The sequence below is a fragment of the Vanessa cardui genome, chromosome 22 (assembly GCF_905220365.1).
Source record: "Vanessa cardui chromosome 22, ilVanCard2.1, whole genome shotgun sequence".
NCBI classification, from domain to species: Eukaryota; Metazoa; Arthropoda; class Insecta; order Lepidoptera; family Nymphalidae; genus Vanessa; species Vanessa cardui.
Genome location: NC_061144.1, coordinates 8,999,189 through 9,018,839, shown reverse-complemented (window position 1 = coordinate 9,018,839; position 19,651 = coordinate 8,999,189). Strand labels below are relative to the sequence as shown.

Here is a 19,651-nt window from a genome sequence, read left to right as displayed (position 1 = left end):
GAAGTAGCTGATACTACGGTGTTTTTAGGAATAGAATTGGATTCCAGACTTCAGTGGACTTCTCATTTATCATCCCTAACAGGAAGACTCAGCTCCGCAACATACGCGGTTAGAAAAGTTAGACAACTAACTGATATTGATACCGCTCGTTTAGTTTATTTTGGTTATTTTCACAGTATTATGTCATATGGCATATTACTTTGGGGTAACGCTGCAGATATTGAATCTGTCTTTATTTTACAAAAGAGAGCAATTCGGTTTATTTATAATCTTGGAGCTAGAGACTCTCTTCGGGATGTTTTTAACAGAGTAGGAATACTTACTGTTGCGTCGCAATATATTTACAACAATATCATGTATATTCACAGTAACATTGATCACTTTGATAAAATCAGTGATAATCATTGTATATGCACTAGAAGTAAGGATAAACTTATAACGCCAAGTTTCCGACTCCGCAAAGTCAATAGATCCTTCTTGGGGCAAGGTATCCGTTTCTATAATAAAATTCCGCAGAAATTTTTAACTTTGCCGTTTAGTAAATTCAAATCGTTTGTTAAAAATACATTGGTAGAAAAAGCATACTATTCGATACAAGATTTTGTAGATGATAAAAAAGCGTGGAGTTAATACCTGTTGACTTCCAAGCAGGATACATTAATTGAAATAATTGTATTTAATTAACAAGACGTTGTATTTTTTAAATGTTAAAAAGGAGTAACTACTGAGTTTCTTGCCGGTTCTTCTCGCTAGAATCTACTTTCCGAACCGGTGGTAGCTTCACTTAATTGTAAAATGACGATTCAAAAGTGCTTATAAAAGCCTACTTGAATAAAGTATATTTTGATTTGATTTGATTTGATTGATATTAATATGTTAGGCAAAAAATTAGCTTATTTCCTTTCTCGGAGTCAAAGTTTGCTTCACAACAAATTTCATCAAATTCTGTTCTTACATTTCAGTACATTAGTTTCGTCGTGAAAGAGCTACAGACAGACAGAGTTACTTTCACATTTATAATATTAATTTAGATATAGATTAATAGTTATACAATAAAAATTCTAAAATTACATAAAAAACACATGCAAATACCTCAATATTATTTTTACGTTATTTTTACGAGTGTACGTATAGTACGCATTTTTTTCTTCATCGTCATTCATCAACTTTGTTTATTTTAAGACAGACAGACAGTCAGGAAGGCAAACTAAATAATGGTGGATTCACGTGTAGTAGAATTTCGTCGAAATTAGACAGATGCAGGATTCTTCAGTATATTTTCCTTTACCGGTGAGCCCAAGATGAAATATAAAGACAAATTAAACACATACAAATTCAGTGATGCTTGCCTGGGTTCAACTCATAATCATCGGTTAAGATGTACGCGTTCTTGCCACTGGACCATCTCGGCTATTATAAAAAGTATTACCCACACATACATCAAACACACCACCAAGCTAAATCATACGTACGTATTTGTATAAATTTATGACTAATAGTCATTAGATCAGAATCAGATTTTTGCAGCACTTTTGAGAAGATGAATTTATCAACACTCACATACACACGTTCAAGCAAGTGCGTACTTTGTTTATAACTTTATTATCGTGTAGATGGTAAAGTTACGTTACAATATCAATTAACCTACAAACAACGGCCATTGCAATTTAGCCGGGTTATAGGTATAATATCCCATTGAAGGTATATGGGTCACCTAAAATGACATACCGTTTATAAACGCCCCGAATCCGTCATCAGCTTCCGTCTATTCTGTTGGAACCCATTTCAACGGGAAATTGGGATTTTCCGAGCGAAACTTGGATTTATTATGTTGAGTATTATAAATTGTTATTTTATTACGTATTACATCTTCGAGGATATTACTATGTATGATATTTATCTTCGTATATCGGACAAGTCACTTCCAAATTTGAAAATGTAAGTCAAATCTATTTATTCAAAATTAAAGCATTCCTTAGTTAAGAGTCGAGATGGCCCAGTGGTTAGAACACGTGCATGTTAACCGATGTTTCCGGGTTGAAACCCAGGCAAGCACCGCTGATTCATGTGCTTAATTTGTCTTTATAATTCATCTCGTGCTCAGCGGTGAAGGAAAACATCGTGAGGAAACCTGCATGTGACAAATTTCATAGAAATTTTGCCACATGTGTATTCCGCCAACCCGCATTGGAACAGCGTGGTGGAATATGTTCCAAAAACCTTCTCCTCAAAGGGAGAGGAGGCCTTTAGCCCAGCAGTGGGAATTTACAAGCTGTTGTTGTTGTTGTTGTTGTAGTTAAATGACTACATTTAATAGAGGATATCTGAAAAGAACCAGCCTGAGAAACTCAGCGATTTTTGGTCTTATATGGTAATTGTTGATAATCCTCAATTCAGCAAATTGTAAGTCAGGAGGCAACTGAACTGTTTTGTATTCATTAGATGTATACATAACTTTTAACATATATAATACAAAACAAATAGAAAACCCTTAATTTGTTAGACTGTCTACGGGACAATTGATTTAAGTAGTCACAACGCCTATAGACATTGTCACTGTAAGAAATATTAACCATGCCAATTGTCCAAATTACATTGCCAATAAACCACTCCAATGGTTTGCAGTAAGACCTAATACAAAGTAAAAGTTTTGAACGCATATAAGAAAGTATATAAGATAAATACATTGTCGATACAAATGTAAAATATTTCCAAACACAAATCCTAGCGCTCCGAAGCGACGATCAGCGTTTGAAGCATCTTTTGATCCTGAATCGAGTATTGAATTTGATCTTGTGCTGAGACGCCGCACTCCTCACTGTTTGTATGACAAATGGAACGGTTTAAATCCCATCTTGAGTATTCAAAGTCGAGCAAAATACTCCTTGGAGACAGTTAAGAAACATATTACGTTCAGTTTATCTTCAGAAGAAAATAAGTAGAAATTGTTTTCGGTTATAGTTTCCAAGATACATTTTCGTAAAAGTTACTTAAAACAGAAGCATGAACTCGTTGTATTTTTGAGGAGGTTGCATTACACTGATCAATTGCGTGCCACCAAATTATTATGAATGTTCAATGCTATTTATACTCGTGATGTTTGAGAAGATTTATGTGTCCAAACTACAGGACTCCGAAATAATGAATTAGATTTTGTCATCTAGGAAAATTACATTTGTTTTGTCCGTACTGTATGCGCTGGCTTCATTGCCAATAATATATATTAAGTATTTATATAGTATATTTTGGCCAAAAAATACGCAATTGATGCTGGAACTTGCTTGAAGTTTTTTGATATTCACATAAACGTGTCATAGTACGCTGGAAAATTCAAGGAGCCTTTCCAAGGCATGCCGAGTAGCTCAGCTTTTGTAGCTGTCAATAAAAATTCATAAAATATAATCGTCTTCAAAAATTAGAAAGAGCTAGAGAACTAAAAAAATCTATGAGACTACTGGAACAATTTTATTGAAACATTCACTTTTCCCTCAGTTGAAGTCTACATAACTTAAATTAAAAATGATCATCTCAATACGACTTTTAGTCTTCGAGAAGTTTATGGACAAACATACAAACACACACTTACGAAATTAAGCACATGTGTTTGGAAGCCTAATTGGATCATCATCTATACTTATAATAAATCTGTAGGGAAGTCAATTCTGTACATGAAATATTTTTACAAAATAACTATCAGGGGGTGATCAGGGGTCGATACTGATGGCAAAAATGCAATCAGTAAAATTTTTGTCTGTCTGTCCATATAACCGTTATAGAAACAAAAACTACTCGACGGATTTTAACAAAACTTGGTACAATTATTTTTCATACTCCTGAGCTGGTTATAGTATACTTTTCATCACGCTAAAGTCCATAGGAGCAGATCACTGACGGGTAATGTCTGAAAAACGGGAAAGTTACCCCATATTTTGAGCTTCCGTCGCGTGTTTAGCCTTAATTGTTAAAGCTACACAGAAATCATGTATTACGGAAATGTTCTCCTTAAAATTATACAAAAAATATCCCATGACAGCCTATGTCTATCTTTTATGGTTGACTCACAATAACACGTTTCACTCCCAATAGCTTAGTAGTTCGAAGCTTTCTGATTATATTTGTCTATTCCTACGTTTATAACACTCTCAATCATCCCAAATTACAAAAGTTAACAATATTAACTATTCCATAAAAAAACATGAAATCGGTATAGAAAAACCAAAGTTATACATAAAATACGCTAATAATAAAGCTATCGCACGTGAGTACTAAATCTATCCTATTATATAAATCTCTAGAGTCTGTCTGTACACTTATTTTTGTCGTAATTCGTCATGTGTTCTTTGACTGACTTAATTTTTACCATTTTTGAAATTTTTGTGTGTCTGTATCATTATAAAAATTGGCATACAGGAAAAACATGTACTTGCGCAAATCATTGGCTATCTATACATACAAAAGTATATATAGATAGCCAAAAGGATGTGTTTGCATGTGTGTCATCGATAAACTCAGAAACTATTTGATCGATCATTATGAAAATTGGTATGTTTATCCATTGTTTTATGGAGAAAGTAATTATTTCATCCGTATCATTGAAAATAACCAACAGATGGCCCTTACGTGTATCACGATACATTTATATTCCGATCAACTGATAATTATAAAATATAAAATAAAGTGGTAGTGCCACACTGCATACCTCTCGGTTGCAGTCGAATGGGCCGGCACGCCCGGGGAAGTACCACTCTCTCACTTAAAATCGGCGTGAAGTGGTAGCTATGCTACCGCGTTTCGTCCGGTAAGTGAGAGTTCCGGAGGCCCGATCCCTCTCCCCCCAAAACATGGTTGTGCAGAATTTGGTGACATTACCCCAGGAGGGTACCATCAGCGACTGCGATGGAGAATCCCTCTCTGGGCATCCATGCTCAGGACGTACACCGCCTGAGCAGGGATGCCCAGGCTGCCCTCCGAATTCTGGGGGGGGCAATTTTGCGCTCGCCACTGTTCGGGGCAAGCGGAGCAGGCATCATAAGGCAACCCCTACCACACTCGCTGTGGACTTCTGCAACATAAGGGGACTCAACTCCAACTTGAATGCCGTTCACTTTCACCTTGAGACGGCGAAGCCGGCCTTGCTCTTTCTTACCGAGACCCAGATATCTTCTCCTGCCGATACGTCTTTTCTCTCTTACCCCGGGTACAAATTGGAGCATACTTTTGTGCCACGAGCTGGGGTGTGCGTTTACGTCAGAAATGATATCTGCTCTCGACGCCTCGGCAGCCTTGAAGGGCAGGACCTATCAATTATCTGGCTGCGCGTAGACTGCGACGACCATCCGCGAATCTACGCGTGCCTTTATAGGTCCCATAGCGGTAATGCCGAAACCGACCGACTGGTTGAGCACGTCCAATTGGCTACAGATTCCGTGCTGCAGCAGACTCCATCCGCAGAGATCATTATTCTGGGCGATTTCAATGCTCATCATACAGAGTGGCTTGGATCACGCACCACTGATCATGCGGGTAGATCTGTTCTCGACTTCGCTTTGGCTTATGATTTGACACAACTGGTCACCTCGCCAACGCGAATACCGGACGTGGAGGATCATACACCTTCCCTGTTGGACCTTCTGCTGACTTCGCATCCGGACGGCTATAAGATTGTCGTCGATCCCCCTCTGGGCTCGTCGGACCACTGTCTCGTCCGGAGTACAGTGCCAGTTACACGATACTCACGACCTCGTTTCGCGGGCTGTCGTCGCGTGTGGCACTACAAGTCAGCAGATTGGGATGGGATGCGGTCCTTCTTTGCATCTTACCCATGGGGGCGAGTTTGTTTCTCGATGGATGATCCGAGCGTTGTTGCTGACTCTGTCGCCGATGTGGTGCTTCAGGGTATGGAACTTTTCATTCCATATTCTGCGGTGCCCATTGGTGGCAAGTCCCAGCCCTGGTTTGGTCGCCTCTGTAAGACGGCTTCATGCCGAAAATGGGAACGCTACCAAGACTGGGCTAACGCATCGGCGTCTCGTGATACAAACACCAGCACATTCAGAAAGGAATATAACTCTGCCTCCAGGTCCTTCAAAAACGTGATAGCTGAGGCGAAGTCGAAGTACATTGGCAGAATTGGCGAGAGACTGGTGCGCTTCCCATCAGGAACACGTGCGTTCTGGTCTCTCGCTAAGGCTGTCCTAGGGAATTTCTGTCAGCCTTCTTTTCCGTCTTTGCACAGGGACGGTGAGTCATTGGCCCATACCGCGAAGGAGAAGGCCGATCTTTTAGGGTCTCTCTTCGCGTCGAACTCGACTCTGGATGACCAAGGAAAGTCACCTCCATCAATCCCGCGATGTGATACGACGATGCCGGAGGTTAAATTTCGGCAAAGTGCAGTTCGGAAAGCACTTCTTTCCTTGGACATTCACAAGTCGAGTGGACCCGATGGCATCCCTCCAATCGTGCTACGGACATGTGCTCCCGAGTTGGCACCGGTCTTAACGCGTCTTTTCCGGCAATCCTACGCATTAGGCGTCGTCCCGAACTCCTGAAAGACTGCTTTGGTGCATCCGATCCCTAAAAAAGGCAACCGCTCAGATCCGTCCAATTATAGGCCTATAGCCATCACCTCCTTGCTCTCCAAGATAATGGAGTCCCTTATTAACTGCCAGCTCCTGCGGTACCTAGAGGAGAATCAGCTGATTAGTGACCGCCAGTACGGTTTCCGTCGGGGTCGCTCAGCCGGTGATCTTCTAGTTTACCTTACTCACAGGTGGGCTGAAGCAGTTGAGAGCAAGGGGGAGGCATTAGCAGCCAGCTTGGACATAGCGAAGGCCTTCGATCGCGTATGGCACAAAGCGCTTCTTTCGAAGCTTCCTTCTTATGGGCTTCCCGGGAAATTATGCAATTGGATTACCAGCTTTTTGGCAGATCGGAGCATCAAGGTCGTTGTCGACGGTGCATGCTCTGACTTAAAATTCGTCAATGCTGGTGTTCCACAAGGCTGCGTCCTATCACCCACTCTGTTTCTTCTGCATATCAATGATTTGTTGCAAATCGGGAACATTCATTGCTATGCAGACGACAGTACCGTTGACACCTTATACACCGGCCGCGCTAATATTTCTCGGGAAAACGTCGAAGAAAACCGGAACAAACTTGTGTCTGAAATCGAGTCTTCGTTAAACGAAGTCTCGAACTGGGGCCGGCTAAATTTAGTCCATTTCAACCCCAAAAAGACGCAAGTTTGCGCGTTAACCGCTAAAAAAACACCATTTGTCGTATCTCCACGATTTGAGAACATCCCGATAGCCGCTACAGGTAGTATCGGAATACTTGGCGTTGATATTTCGAGCCTCGTTCAGTTCCGCGGTCAATTGGAAGGCAAAGCCAAATTGGCTTCAAAGAAGCTCGGTGTGCTCAGCAAGGCGAGACAGTACTTCACGTCGGCCCATCGCCTAAAACTTTACAAGGCGCAAATTCGGCCTCACATGGAGTACTGCTCTCACCTCTGGGCGGGTGCTCCCCAGTACCAGCTCCTTCCATTTGACCGCATCCAACGTAGAGCGGCTCGAATTATCGACGATCAAGCCCTTTCCGATCTCCTTGATCCTTTGGCTTTGCGTAGAGATGTTGGATCACTCTGCATCTTCTACCGAATTTTTCACGGGGAATGTTCCGAGGAATTGTTCGGATTAATCCCGGCTGCTGAATTTCACCTTCGGACATCTCGTCAAAATTCTAAGTTTCACCCGCACCATCTTGATGTCCGAAAATCCACAACAGCGCGATTTCTTAGACATTTTCTGCCTCGCACAACCACTCTGTGGAACCAGCTGTCGCCGGCGGTTTTTCCGAACCGATACGACATGGGAACCTTCAAGAAAAGAGCCTACTCCTTTCTCAAAGGCCGGCAACGCACCTGCAATCCCCCTGGTGTTGCAGATGTCCATGGGCGGTGGTAGTCACTTTCCATCAGGTGAGCCTCCTGCTCGTTTGCCACCTATACCATAAAAAAAAAAAAAAAAAAAAAAAAAAAAAAAAAAAAAAAAAAAAAATGAAAATCTATTCAAACAGCATAACAACTAACTTAATTTCCGTCATATGCCAATAAACATAAAATAATCACAACAATAATAATTGTCATTTTAAAATGAGATAATTATTATAAATTAAATATATGTGAAGAAGTGATTAGCTGTTTTGATTATAAGAAAGTAAACAATAATCATAATTGGTAAGTATACTCATAACTCCAATAACAATGAATCTTTAGTATAAAATGTAAACATAAGACACATAACCAAAAAAAAACAACTTATTTATATAAATAGAAACCACCATGCCATTGAAGAAACAAAAGATCGGAATATCAACAATATATGCGTAGCGTCATCCGAAAGAGCTACGGAAACAACACACCAACAAGAAATACGTTTAGAAACAAATAAAATCCGAATTTCTACTTTAAGAGCTGCCAAAACAGTTAGTCAACGAAATTATCAAGTTCCAGATCTTCGAACAATCATCTTTATCAAGAGATACTGATAAATCTGAAAAGCCCAATTACTGGATGATGAATGATTAAAAAGACTAAGTCAAGAACTAGAACCAATCTCAATAAATCAGCCTTCAATTACTATATAGGTTATGATAACAAGATGAATCCCGATGTGATCATTGGTTCAATGAATATAGTATGCCCATATTGTCACACTAAATAAACTGCTGGTATATGCTACTCCACTGGTAAAATGTATTTACCACAACTGGTTGAACCACCAGAACCTCTTCTTACCTACGTTACGGGAACTATTAAGGAGTCTAAATATTTCCTTCAGTATATTAGAAATTACAATTCATGCTTTTAAATGACATCGTTTGGAGTAACAAATATTGTACAATACAATAATTTCGCGTCTACGTTTAAAGTGTATCATATGATTGGTTCACTTCTTCCAGTACCTAAATAAAATCCCCAATTTCTGGACATTTATTTCACTATTTTTATCGTCAACTGTTTTAACAATTCATTGTTGACATGTGCTACATTAAGTTACATTCGATGCAACCAATCAAAACTTCGAGCCAAAGGGTACATTTATTTACGAGATACATACAGATGACAAGGTTGTATATGTTATATCATCGATATTTGATAGAACCGGATAATACAGGACGTTTTTGGTGTGATACAAACTTTTCTAGACTATAGAAATTTAATTAAAATTTTCATCGTACCAACTTTACATCGAGATTACACCAACAAAAAAAATATTTTTCTACGACTAATGCCCAGCGAAGCGGGCGGATATAGCTAGTCAAGTATCATATGATTTATGAGAATGTTTTTGTTTGTAGAATTGGGACGTTTGCCTTTAGTTGTTTTACGTAGGAATACGTTATAATACATCATAATTACGTAGTAATACGTTTTGCGTAATTAAAACATCTAGTTATCCCTTTTACTTATTGTTTTTATCAAGCTATCCTATTTACTTTTAACGAAATGTAAAAATGAACTAAAATAAACGGTCGCCGGTACGGCACACTTTTTTCTGTTGTTTAGTATGGATATAACATATCTATTTATTAGAATATCATTGCTTATATACATGTCGAAGTGATAACCTCCTTTTTTAGAAGTCAGTTAAAAAGTGGTCATAGTATTCGTCATGCAGTGTTTGCACAATCTCGTTATACAAAAAACTATTCAGTGAAGACGCGTTGGGGCCCCTAGTGAAGACAAGTGACAATCACTAAGAAGATTCTGGATTACAATATAAAATGGTGATCCTTAACAGAGACCATAATAACATCAAGACTACTTAGCAAAGACAAACTCCGACTCAACGCAAAACTTGCCTTAGAGTTCAATGCGAACTTTTTGTCTTTAATTTCATGAAGTAAAAATTTTGATTCTGACGCTACCTGGGAATTTAAAAGAAGAAAACAGCAGTATGGACAGTTTGTAAGTAAATATATAATAACAATAAATATAAATACATGTTCGCTAATTTTCATGCATGATATATTTGAATTTCGAATTCGAAATTGCAAATTCGTGCGCAAATATATTAAACACGTATTTTAATTAGTAAAAAATAGTTACAGTAATTACTACCGTTTTTGTTGATTGATAGATGCTCATTTCAAACGCGCGTACATTTTATTGAATGTTATAAGCGATTTAGAAATGCTGTGACTCTTGAAAAAGTTTAATTGAATAGAGATATTTTTTAATTAATGCCTGTTATACCTTACAGTGACACCTCATTTTTTATACACTGAAAAATAATAACTGGTAAAAGGGTAGATCCTTTTACCATCACCACCATCACCCATAAACATTAACGCTGTAAAAAAAATTTACTATTCCTTACATCGTCAATGTGCCGCTAACCTTGAGAACTAAGATGCCCTTTTGCCTGTAGTTACACTGGCTCACTCACTCTTCAAACCAGAACACAATAATACTGCGTACTGTTGTTTAGCGGTAGAAAGTCTGATGAGTGAGTGGTACCTACCCAGGCGGGCTTGCACAAAGCCCTACCACCAAGTAAATAGTAAAGAAACACTGATAATTTAGACATACCCTACTATATTCAGTATCAGGGTCGCTTTTAAATTTATATATAAAAATACTTATACTTAGTTATCTTTCTTTTACATACTGTGAGCAATTTCGAAACAAGATATCCGCCATTGTATCAGATGTTCCAGTTCTGCCGTGTGTCCGTAAATACAGCACATTCTCTATTATCGTATTTGTAATCTCGTAGGCTGTTGGGATGGCCGCCCGGCACGACCGAAGAGAGATTTGATTCAGAACCGAAAGGCATTACGTGCTTTTCGATGGTGTTTCACAGACTTCAATTGTTATTGATCAAATTTCCTTTAAACGTACCTTCCTGGGATCTGTTGTCTCATAAGCTGTTATACATTTAAGAGGCACTTAGGTTAGTACTTATAATAGTATTATATAGCTGAAATGTTTGTATGTTTTTTGTTTGTTTGAGACGGGATTCCTTCAGGAAGTTTTTAGTCTATTATATTCCAAAAACGACTCAATCGTAGTAATATAATCTACACAGTAAGCGACACGTAACTGATAATTAAATTATTATTATCTTTACCGAACTATCAATATTGTTACAATGTCCATAAGAGCTAAAATCGTGTGAATTCTAATGAGCATTCGAATCACGTTTGCTACGTTAGCAACAACAGAACCAAGAATTTCAGATCGATAGCAAATAACAAAAGCATGGTATGTTATATGTCGCATGATGTTTCTTGAAATATCTTGTAAAGGAAATTTGCATATATAATCTTAATTCAAAATAATAAGGATTTTTAATTCGTCAAGGTAATTTAAACTTAAATCTACCTCTAAACAAAGGCAAAAAATCAAGGCAAGTTATATAAAATCGATTTAAAAGTATAAGACATAAAAAACTCATTAATTGCAATATTTAAGGTCAGGTGTACACTAGTAATTGGACTAAAAAGATTAAAAGAGTACCTTTGCGATAAAAAAAATATATCCTTCATAGATGTTTTACTTAAACAAAATATTCACGTTACATTTAAATTAGTGCTTACAATTTTAAGCGCATTACTTATGTTTTACTTCTGAAATACTGAAAATATTAATATTCAGAAATATTTGGAACACTACAGACTATCAATAATAAGCAGAGCATTAATGTTATCACGTTTAAAATGTTTGTGTTCCATTAGATTTTGTGATATTAACAATAATTTATTAAATTTTTGTTTTCAAATTCATTCCTTTATCAAGTCTTAAACTCTTAGTACCTTTTGAATCTAAGCATCAAATCATTGCAACTCTATGTGTTATTTTCAATCGGTAAAGCAGATTATTATCGCTCAAACTGAGCACACGAAAATAGATCTTAAGATGGCAAACCTTTTCTTACACCGAGTGTACATTGAAATAAATATTTCGTGGCTACGTATTTAATACGGTAAATTTCTTGATGAGCACACGTATATATATTTGATATTCATCAACGCTTATAAAACTAAATATTTATATAGGCGCGTTAAGGAAGTGACATTTGAGATATTTCCAAAATACTCGCAATAATGTAAAAACAGCAGAAATGCCTTTGAAAATATGATAAATACGTTTTATTTTCACACGAAATTGCGACTCGAAAAGCAAATAAATAGAAAGGCAAAAAGCCCCGACGCCATGTCAAAGAGGCAAAAGAAAGCGTGAAAAAAACGTCAAAAGAAGACCTCTTTAAATAAGTTTTTAACTCAATTTTTAATTACACAGCTTTCATACTTATGATATTCCTCTGTAGACTTTGTTAACATTGAAACACATCATTAAACTCCTTTGAAAATATTACATTATGTTAGTCAGCACGTGTTAACGTAATTAATATTAAAGAAAAATAAATTTGGTCGTAGAGCATAATGATTGACGTTAAAAGTTTGACAAGTTTTTTTTTGAAGGTTATACGTATTAGAATATTAGTCTTAAAATTCTGTAATTTCTTGTCAAAGTTTTTAGTGTAGTGATAGATTTTTATTGCCGGTATATTTTTTCGAAAACTCTATATTTTATATAATTTTTGTTTTTAGTTAAGTTAGTTAATCAATCAATCAAAATAAACTTTATTCGAGTATTTTGCAAGCACTTTTGAATCGTCATTTAACAATTAAGTGAAGCGACCACCGCACCAGTTCGGAAAGTAGATTCTACCGAGAAGAACAGGCAAGAAACTCAGTAGTTACTCTTTTTCAACATTTAAAAAATACAAACTCATGTTAGATAAATACAATTATTTAAATTAATATACCCTGCTTGGAAGTCCACAGGTATTTATTTTACGCCTTTTTTAAATATTTAATAAATTATTTATATTTTATTTTTTTTAGTAGAGTAAAGGTTTTTGTTTTACTATCTACGTTGATTATGCTTAGTTATTTGTGGAATACTTTTTAATATAAGCGATTAACCGATCATTACAGATTTCTGGATATACCTACATACGAAATTAATGTCAGACGTTCGCCTTATTCTGAAGAAAAAGAAAAAAGATTTGAAATGAAAGTCAAAGAAACTTCTTTTAGACGAAGATTAATACTTTTTAGAGACTTTCTAGGAAGAAATTCTGTAAGGGTACATTTCTGTAAGGGCCCGAAGGGTTTAATAGAATCAAACAAAAACCTCCCATGAGTATCCAAGGACGAACAAAAAGAATTTACATTTCAAGACGTTTTAAATATTTCCTTCGTACACGAGATCAATCTAGTAGATAAAACATTTGTTTAAATTATTAATTGGTCTAAGCATAACAAAAAAATAATGCTTTTTCTAATATCATCTAGAAATCCCCAATATTAAATAAATTTTTATTACTTATTATACAAATTACATTTTTTTTTATTTATAGATCAATGTTTGAAAATTTATAACGAAATTATTATCTAATATATCTAATATACATGTTATTAATCGGAGTGTCTGTTTCGGCTAAACTTTGGAACGGCCAGACCGATTTTGGTGGGATTTGCAATGGTAGATAGCTGATGTAATAAGGAGTAAACAAATCGCGGGCACTGATAGCTGTATATAAAGTTAATAAAGTATTTAGTTGTAGGCCTTTATTGTACTATAACCCAATCAATTAATGACATTTAATTTTATTCACGATAAATGTACCGCTGAAAAGAACTATTTAATTAATAATGTTTATGTTAAAATACTTATTTTCATCTTAAAATCGAAAAAGTAATACATAAATGCGTTATAAAATAAACTACTTACAAACATCTAATGTAGAAACTGCGTCTTTCACGAGATGGTATGTGTCACTATTAATGCGTAGAAAGTCCACGCATCCAAGCAATCCCTCGGACAGACCGAGCTTGCTTTGGAGACCAGTTGTGTTCCCAGCTCCACCAACCCAGACCGGTTCGCGGAAGGTCATACGAGAGAAGAGACCCTGAAACAAAAAGAGAAAAGTTACAGGCATCCTGTTGCTTTCAGGCTACTGTATTGACCACGAAATGTTTATTATTCTGTAACAATAGCGTGCTTAGGATGTGACGTCATAGACGTCTTGGTATTTTACTTTAAATCCATATGATATAGAGACTTTGAAATACAATAAAAAAAATCTAATTTATTCATTGACTTTACCAAAGAGTCTTTACTTTATTACTTTTATTGACATTCACACAAAACAATATTATCTAAAATTGGAATGACAACAACATGTTATAAAATAATTAAATATTTAAGTTACATATAAAACCTCATTATTTTATGATAACCAAAAAAAATAATTTAGAAAAAAAATGGGAGAGTATTTAACAGTAAATACTTTTTAAATGATGAATGTCAGATTTATTAATCTGATTAAATGCTGAACGCTTATTGGTTGCATATTGCGTCATCGGGCGTAATCGAACTACGACCATTCAAATTAAAGCCTATTTAGTCAATCTAATCCTGATTGGCATTTTAGAAACTGATGTCATTTGTTTAATATTAATTTGCAACGTACAGTCAGAGTAGGAAAACCTTCGTCAGTTCAAATTCATTCCTTTATCAAGTCTTTAACTCTTAGTACCTTTTGAATCTAAACATCAAATCATTGCAACGCTATATGTTATTTTCAATCGATAAAGCAGATTATCGCTCAAATTGAGCACACGAAAATAAATCTTAAGGTGATGAACCTTTTCTTACCCCGACTGTACAATACGCTGTCATAACTTTGAATATATTCATTTAAATTACTTGCTTATAAAGGCTGTATTGATTTGTATTAAATGCAAAATGTATGTAATAGTTATGTTACTTAATAGGATAAGGATTAATGCTGCTTAAAATAGCTTCGTAAATAAGCCATTTTTTCTAGTAAAATGTAAAGGATAACAAAATGTTTATTGTGGGTTATCCCTACGAGATAGAAATATATCATCGGCCTTTTTATAAGACCTCTTAATGTGTATAATTCTGTAGTACATTATTTTGATCTATATCGTTGGGTTCAGACAGCGTTTGCATAGTAAGGGAAAAAAACGTTTTATTTACGACACCATATTACCAACTTCAAATTATCAGTGTTTATATTATACTATTGTACTATATTAAGCATGTTTTATACATATATACCTGCTTCTTGAATCTCTCTGTATATTAAATTAAAAAAAAGTAAATATAGTAAAAATAAATAGTAATATTTGCATGTGTTTATTGTATTTATGTTTTTTTACAGAGATAAGCTCATGTGCTTATGATATGGAAAGTAAATTAATATGCAGGTTTTTACCTGTCGTCCGCAAGAATTTAATATTACATTACAATCTTATAAAGCCTTTTTACAATGTTTCTTTTCATAATTACTGATGAATTTTCGAACTACTGTTCGAAATTCAAATGAATATTATTTTTAAGAATAAAATACTTTTCAGAAAAGTACTTCGTTCTATGTAGCGAAATAGTTTTGTAAGGCCGATTTCGTTCACTCGTTCATTCCTCCATTTTTAAATTTTATCGTTGAACGAATAGAACATGTAACTAACTTTAATCGGGATCGATGGCAGACGCTTGCGTGTACTTCGTAATTTAAGTAACAATCACATTCACGAATGACGCATTAATGGTGCAGTTCTTTGTAAATACAGAAATAAGAGTATATTCTTTTTATAATTCTTTAAATATAAAAAAAAATCTATAAAAAAGCGTGTAGTTAATAACTGTTGACTTCCAAGCAGGATATATTAATTTAAATAATTGTATTAAATTAACATGACTTTGTATTTTTTATATGTTAAAAAAGAGTAACTACTGAGTTTCTTGCCGGTTCTTCTCGGTAGAATCTACTTTCCGAACCGGTGGTAGCTTCACTTAATTGTAAAATGACGATTCTAATGTGCTTGTAAAAGCCTACTTGAATAAAGTTTATTTTGATTTTGATTTTTAAATTATACTCGGTAATCAGTCAGTCAGCCTGTATTATTTCTCTACCGGGTCTCCTCTCCTTTTTTGAAGAGGGCTTGGAGCTTATTAAACCACTCCAATGTGAGTTCGTGTATTTAATTGTGGTAGAATTTCATTGAAATAAGACACATGTAGGTTTCCTCACGATGTTTTCCTTCATCGCTCAGTATGATATGACTTACAAACACAGCTTAAGTACATGAAAATGGCACTGAAATCAGTGGTACTTGCCTGTGTTTGAACCTGCAATTGTCGGTTGAGATGCAAGTGTTTTAACGAATTTCCAAAAGGAAATAATAAAATATAAACCAATTTTAGATTTTGTTATTTGTTATTAATATCACTGTGTAAACTCGTAAATGCAAAAATTTTAGCGTCATAAATTATTCTTCAGTTTATTATTAATTTATATATCAATGGAAATCAAAAATATTTAATTCAAGTGAACTTTAGAGTAAAGTATTTTTAAAGGTGACTCCACCATTACAGAGAACAGCCTCTAGCAATAAAAAATGCAACAACAATTCTAAAACATGTTTCTGTTGTGAAAACTGTTAAAATAAACTATCAAGAATGAACTCTATATCTCATACTATGAGTTACGGCCGGCCATCATACTATCATTGGTGCAGTATATTCTAGAATATTCCTCCATTCAGCGGACCATAATTACAATCTCGTGAGCCATTACCGGCGGATGATAGCGGGAATTCCGTCAATTATTATACAACATTAACTTGGTGTCGCGACAATTACGGGCCGCTGTCTGGATCTCTTATTCAAGTCACGAACTTGTAGCGGATTCATATTTTTGATGATGTTTCCAAAACTTCTGTTAATATTACGGTTATTTAAAACGGCATATTTATCATATTTTTTATTTTGCTTTGATTAAGCTAGATATTTCTACATTATCTACGAAAGTCTTGTTCACGAGACACAACACATCAAAAATATGATTATGGTAAATACCGCGTTTTAAATAACTGTAATAACAAAACTAACCATATTATTTTAAAATCATAACTACTTTTAACGTAGACTGATTATTTTTATGTGTTTCATTTCAGTGTCGATGTAGTGTGAAGCCCTTGATGCAATAAAAAAAAAATTAATTGCCATTTATAAAAATGTACTTTAGTATGCATTGTCATTAACCATCCGATGAAAACTACCTCATAAGTAACGTGACATTATTTATTCTTTATTATTAATATTTAAAACATCATTGATGCAACGGTTTACGAGCTGAGCAATGAAATAAGCGCAAGACAGATCTGACCCTTGAGTTATAGTTATCTCCAAGACTTACAAGACCACTAGCAAACGGACCACGTTGGAACCACTTTCCATAGACATTGGTAAGAAATATTAATCATTTATTATATTACAAATGTGCCACCAACATTGGGACCAACATTCAACCCACAATAAGACTAATAACAATACTAATTATTGGTGTTTGACTGTAGAATCTGATGTGGGCCTTACCAGCTAGTAATATCCAATGTATTTATATTTATATATTCAATTCTATTACGCTAAATCTCGCTACAGCTTGTGCATTGACACACGCCCAGGGCAGCCTGCGACAAAGTCCTTTTATGTCATAGCCATACTTTAGACACGAATATTTTTAATGAGTGATGCCTACCCCACTTTGTTAAAAAAAAAAAGAAATGTTGTTTATTGTTGCATCATACATTTTTGTGAAGGATGAAAAATGGTAACTGAAATGGGATTTCACTAATTGTTATGGAGAAACATCTGTTTGGTTGATTTTAAAAGGGGTTTAAAATATCGTTTGCGGGAATATTTTCGAGGGGTGAGTTTAAAATAAATGTTTTTTTTTTTTGTAAAAAAACCTGTTTTACCAACAGTTTTCTCATTACTTTTTCGTTAAAGATGTCGTCTGTCATAAAAGTATGTGGCGCTGCTCCTTGCAGTTCAAAAGTTATAGGTATTTTACGCAAGAAGGTAGTATACATACATATATGTACGTTTTATGGAACGCAAGCAGAAAAATACAATATTTATTACTTATATTATGTATATGTTTATATATTTATGTTATTGATGCACAAAAAAAAAACAAACGGCTCAAAATCAAAAATATAAATCAAAATAAACTTTATTCAAGTGGGCTTTTACAAGCACTTTGGAATCGTCGTTTAACAATTAAGTGAAGCTACCACCGGTTCGGAAAGTAGATTCTACCGAGAAGAACCGGTAAGAAACTCAGTAGTTAATCATTTTCAACATTTATAAAATACAGTAATGAAAAGAATAAAAGAAAGTTAACTACAGTTAAATTTTAACATATCCATCCTAAAATCAATAAATAAGAAGTCCACGCTTTTTATCTTTAATAACTAATTTGTGTTATATGTTACGAGTTTTTTTGCGTGTTGTCAACTTTCACAGTTTATCAAATAAGTGGAACATAGGCACTCAGCTGTTGTGGCATATAATAACAACTCTCAATAATATAATTATCCTGATTTATTTACTTATAATATATTATTTATATAATATATTATCTATAATTTCGTTATTCGTCAAGTTATTCGATAAACAGTAATTTAACCTTACTAGTTCGTCAACTGACTTCTGACTTTTATGAGATAGGACGAGATAGTATATAACATTGAGAGTGTGTTAAGTGATAGATTGTGTTTTATTTTTCTTAAAAACCTACAAAACATACAAATAATATAAGTTTAGGTAATTGTAATATAATTGTCATCATATAAAATAACACCGATAGCTAAAATGGTCGCTTTGAAAAAAGAATAGACTTATTTGCACGTTTCTAGAATAAATATTTTAAACCAAACACTGTTTTTTCGTTAAGTTTAATAAATATCTTAATTCGTACGAAAATTTTAAACCTGGATATACTTTTAAAGCGTCCAGTAAAACCAAGGTAAGACTAATGAAAGAGGTTTTACTCGGTACGTTTTATTTTTAACTCATCGAAAATTAGAGGCAAATTGTTGAATAGATAATATAAAAAAAAACACATTTTCTTCAAAATTAAAATGAAAACAGAATTTAATTTAAAAAAAAAACCTTTTATATTATAAATGCCAGTGTGATGGTTCTTTGTCTTTCTATCGAGAAGTAATAGTCAGACCAATGGACGTAATTTTCTGCAAGGAGGTTTTATATTCTTAAATAATAAAATCTCAATGACATTTGTGTTCCATTCTATTTTTAAAATTCCGGCTATATTGCTTTCAATCCCCAGCAGTATTAAAATATGGTGTTGCATATTATAGTCTATGGGGTATATCGAATATATGTATATATGTACAAATATATGGAATCTATCCAATGGTTTCACGATGAAATGGCTACAATTGTATTGCCACTATAATATGCAATATTATAGTGGGGAACTCCAAGTAAAAGGAAAATTAACGAAATTTATGAAATAAATAATAATGTTGGTGTAGCGTATTTAGGGTGATGCATAAATTGAAACGTTGATAATAATTGTTCATGGTATGATTATGATGTGTGACGTAATTGCATTCTCGTGCATGACACGGTGATTTTCTTGTGAGGCGAGATGGCCCAGTGGTTAAAACGCACGCATCTCAAAATACATACTATTACAGAACATTCTTTGTAAGGATCTTGTATTATTTTTTTATTCTA

The 19,651-nt window shown here is 34.7% G+C and overlaps 1 protein-coding gene across 1 annotated transcript in view; it reads right to left on the bottom strand.

Annotated features, from left to right (window-relative positions):
• The window catches only part of LOC124539347 (pikachurin-like), a 229,330-nt gene that overhangs the window by 27,434 nt on the left and 182,245 nt on the right, over positions 1 to 19,651 (bottom strand). Inside the window, exon 8 of the mRNA XM_047116718.1 lies at positions 13,805 to 13,982. Within this exon, the coding sequence (XP_046972674.1) occupies positions 13,805 to 13,982 (178 nt within the window). The remainder of the gene's footprint in view (positions 1 to 13,804; positions 13,983 to 19,651) is intronic.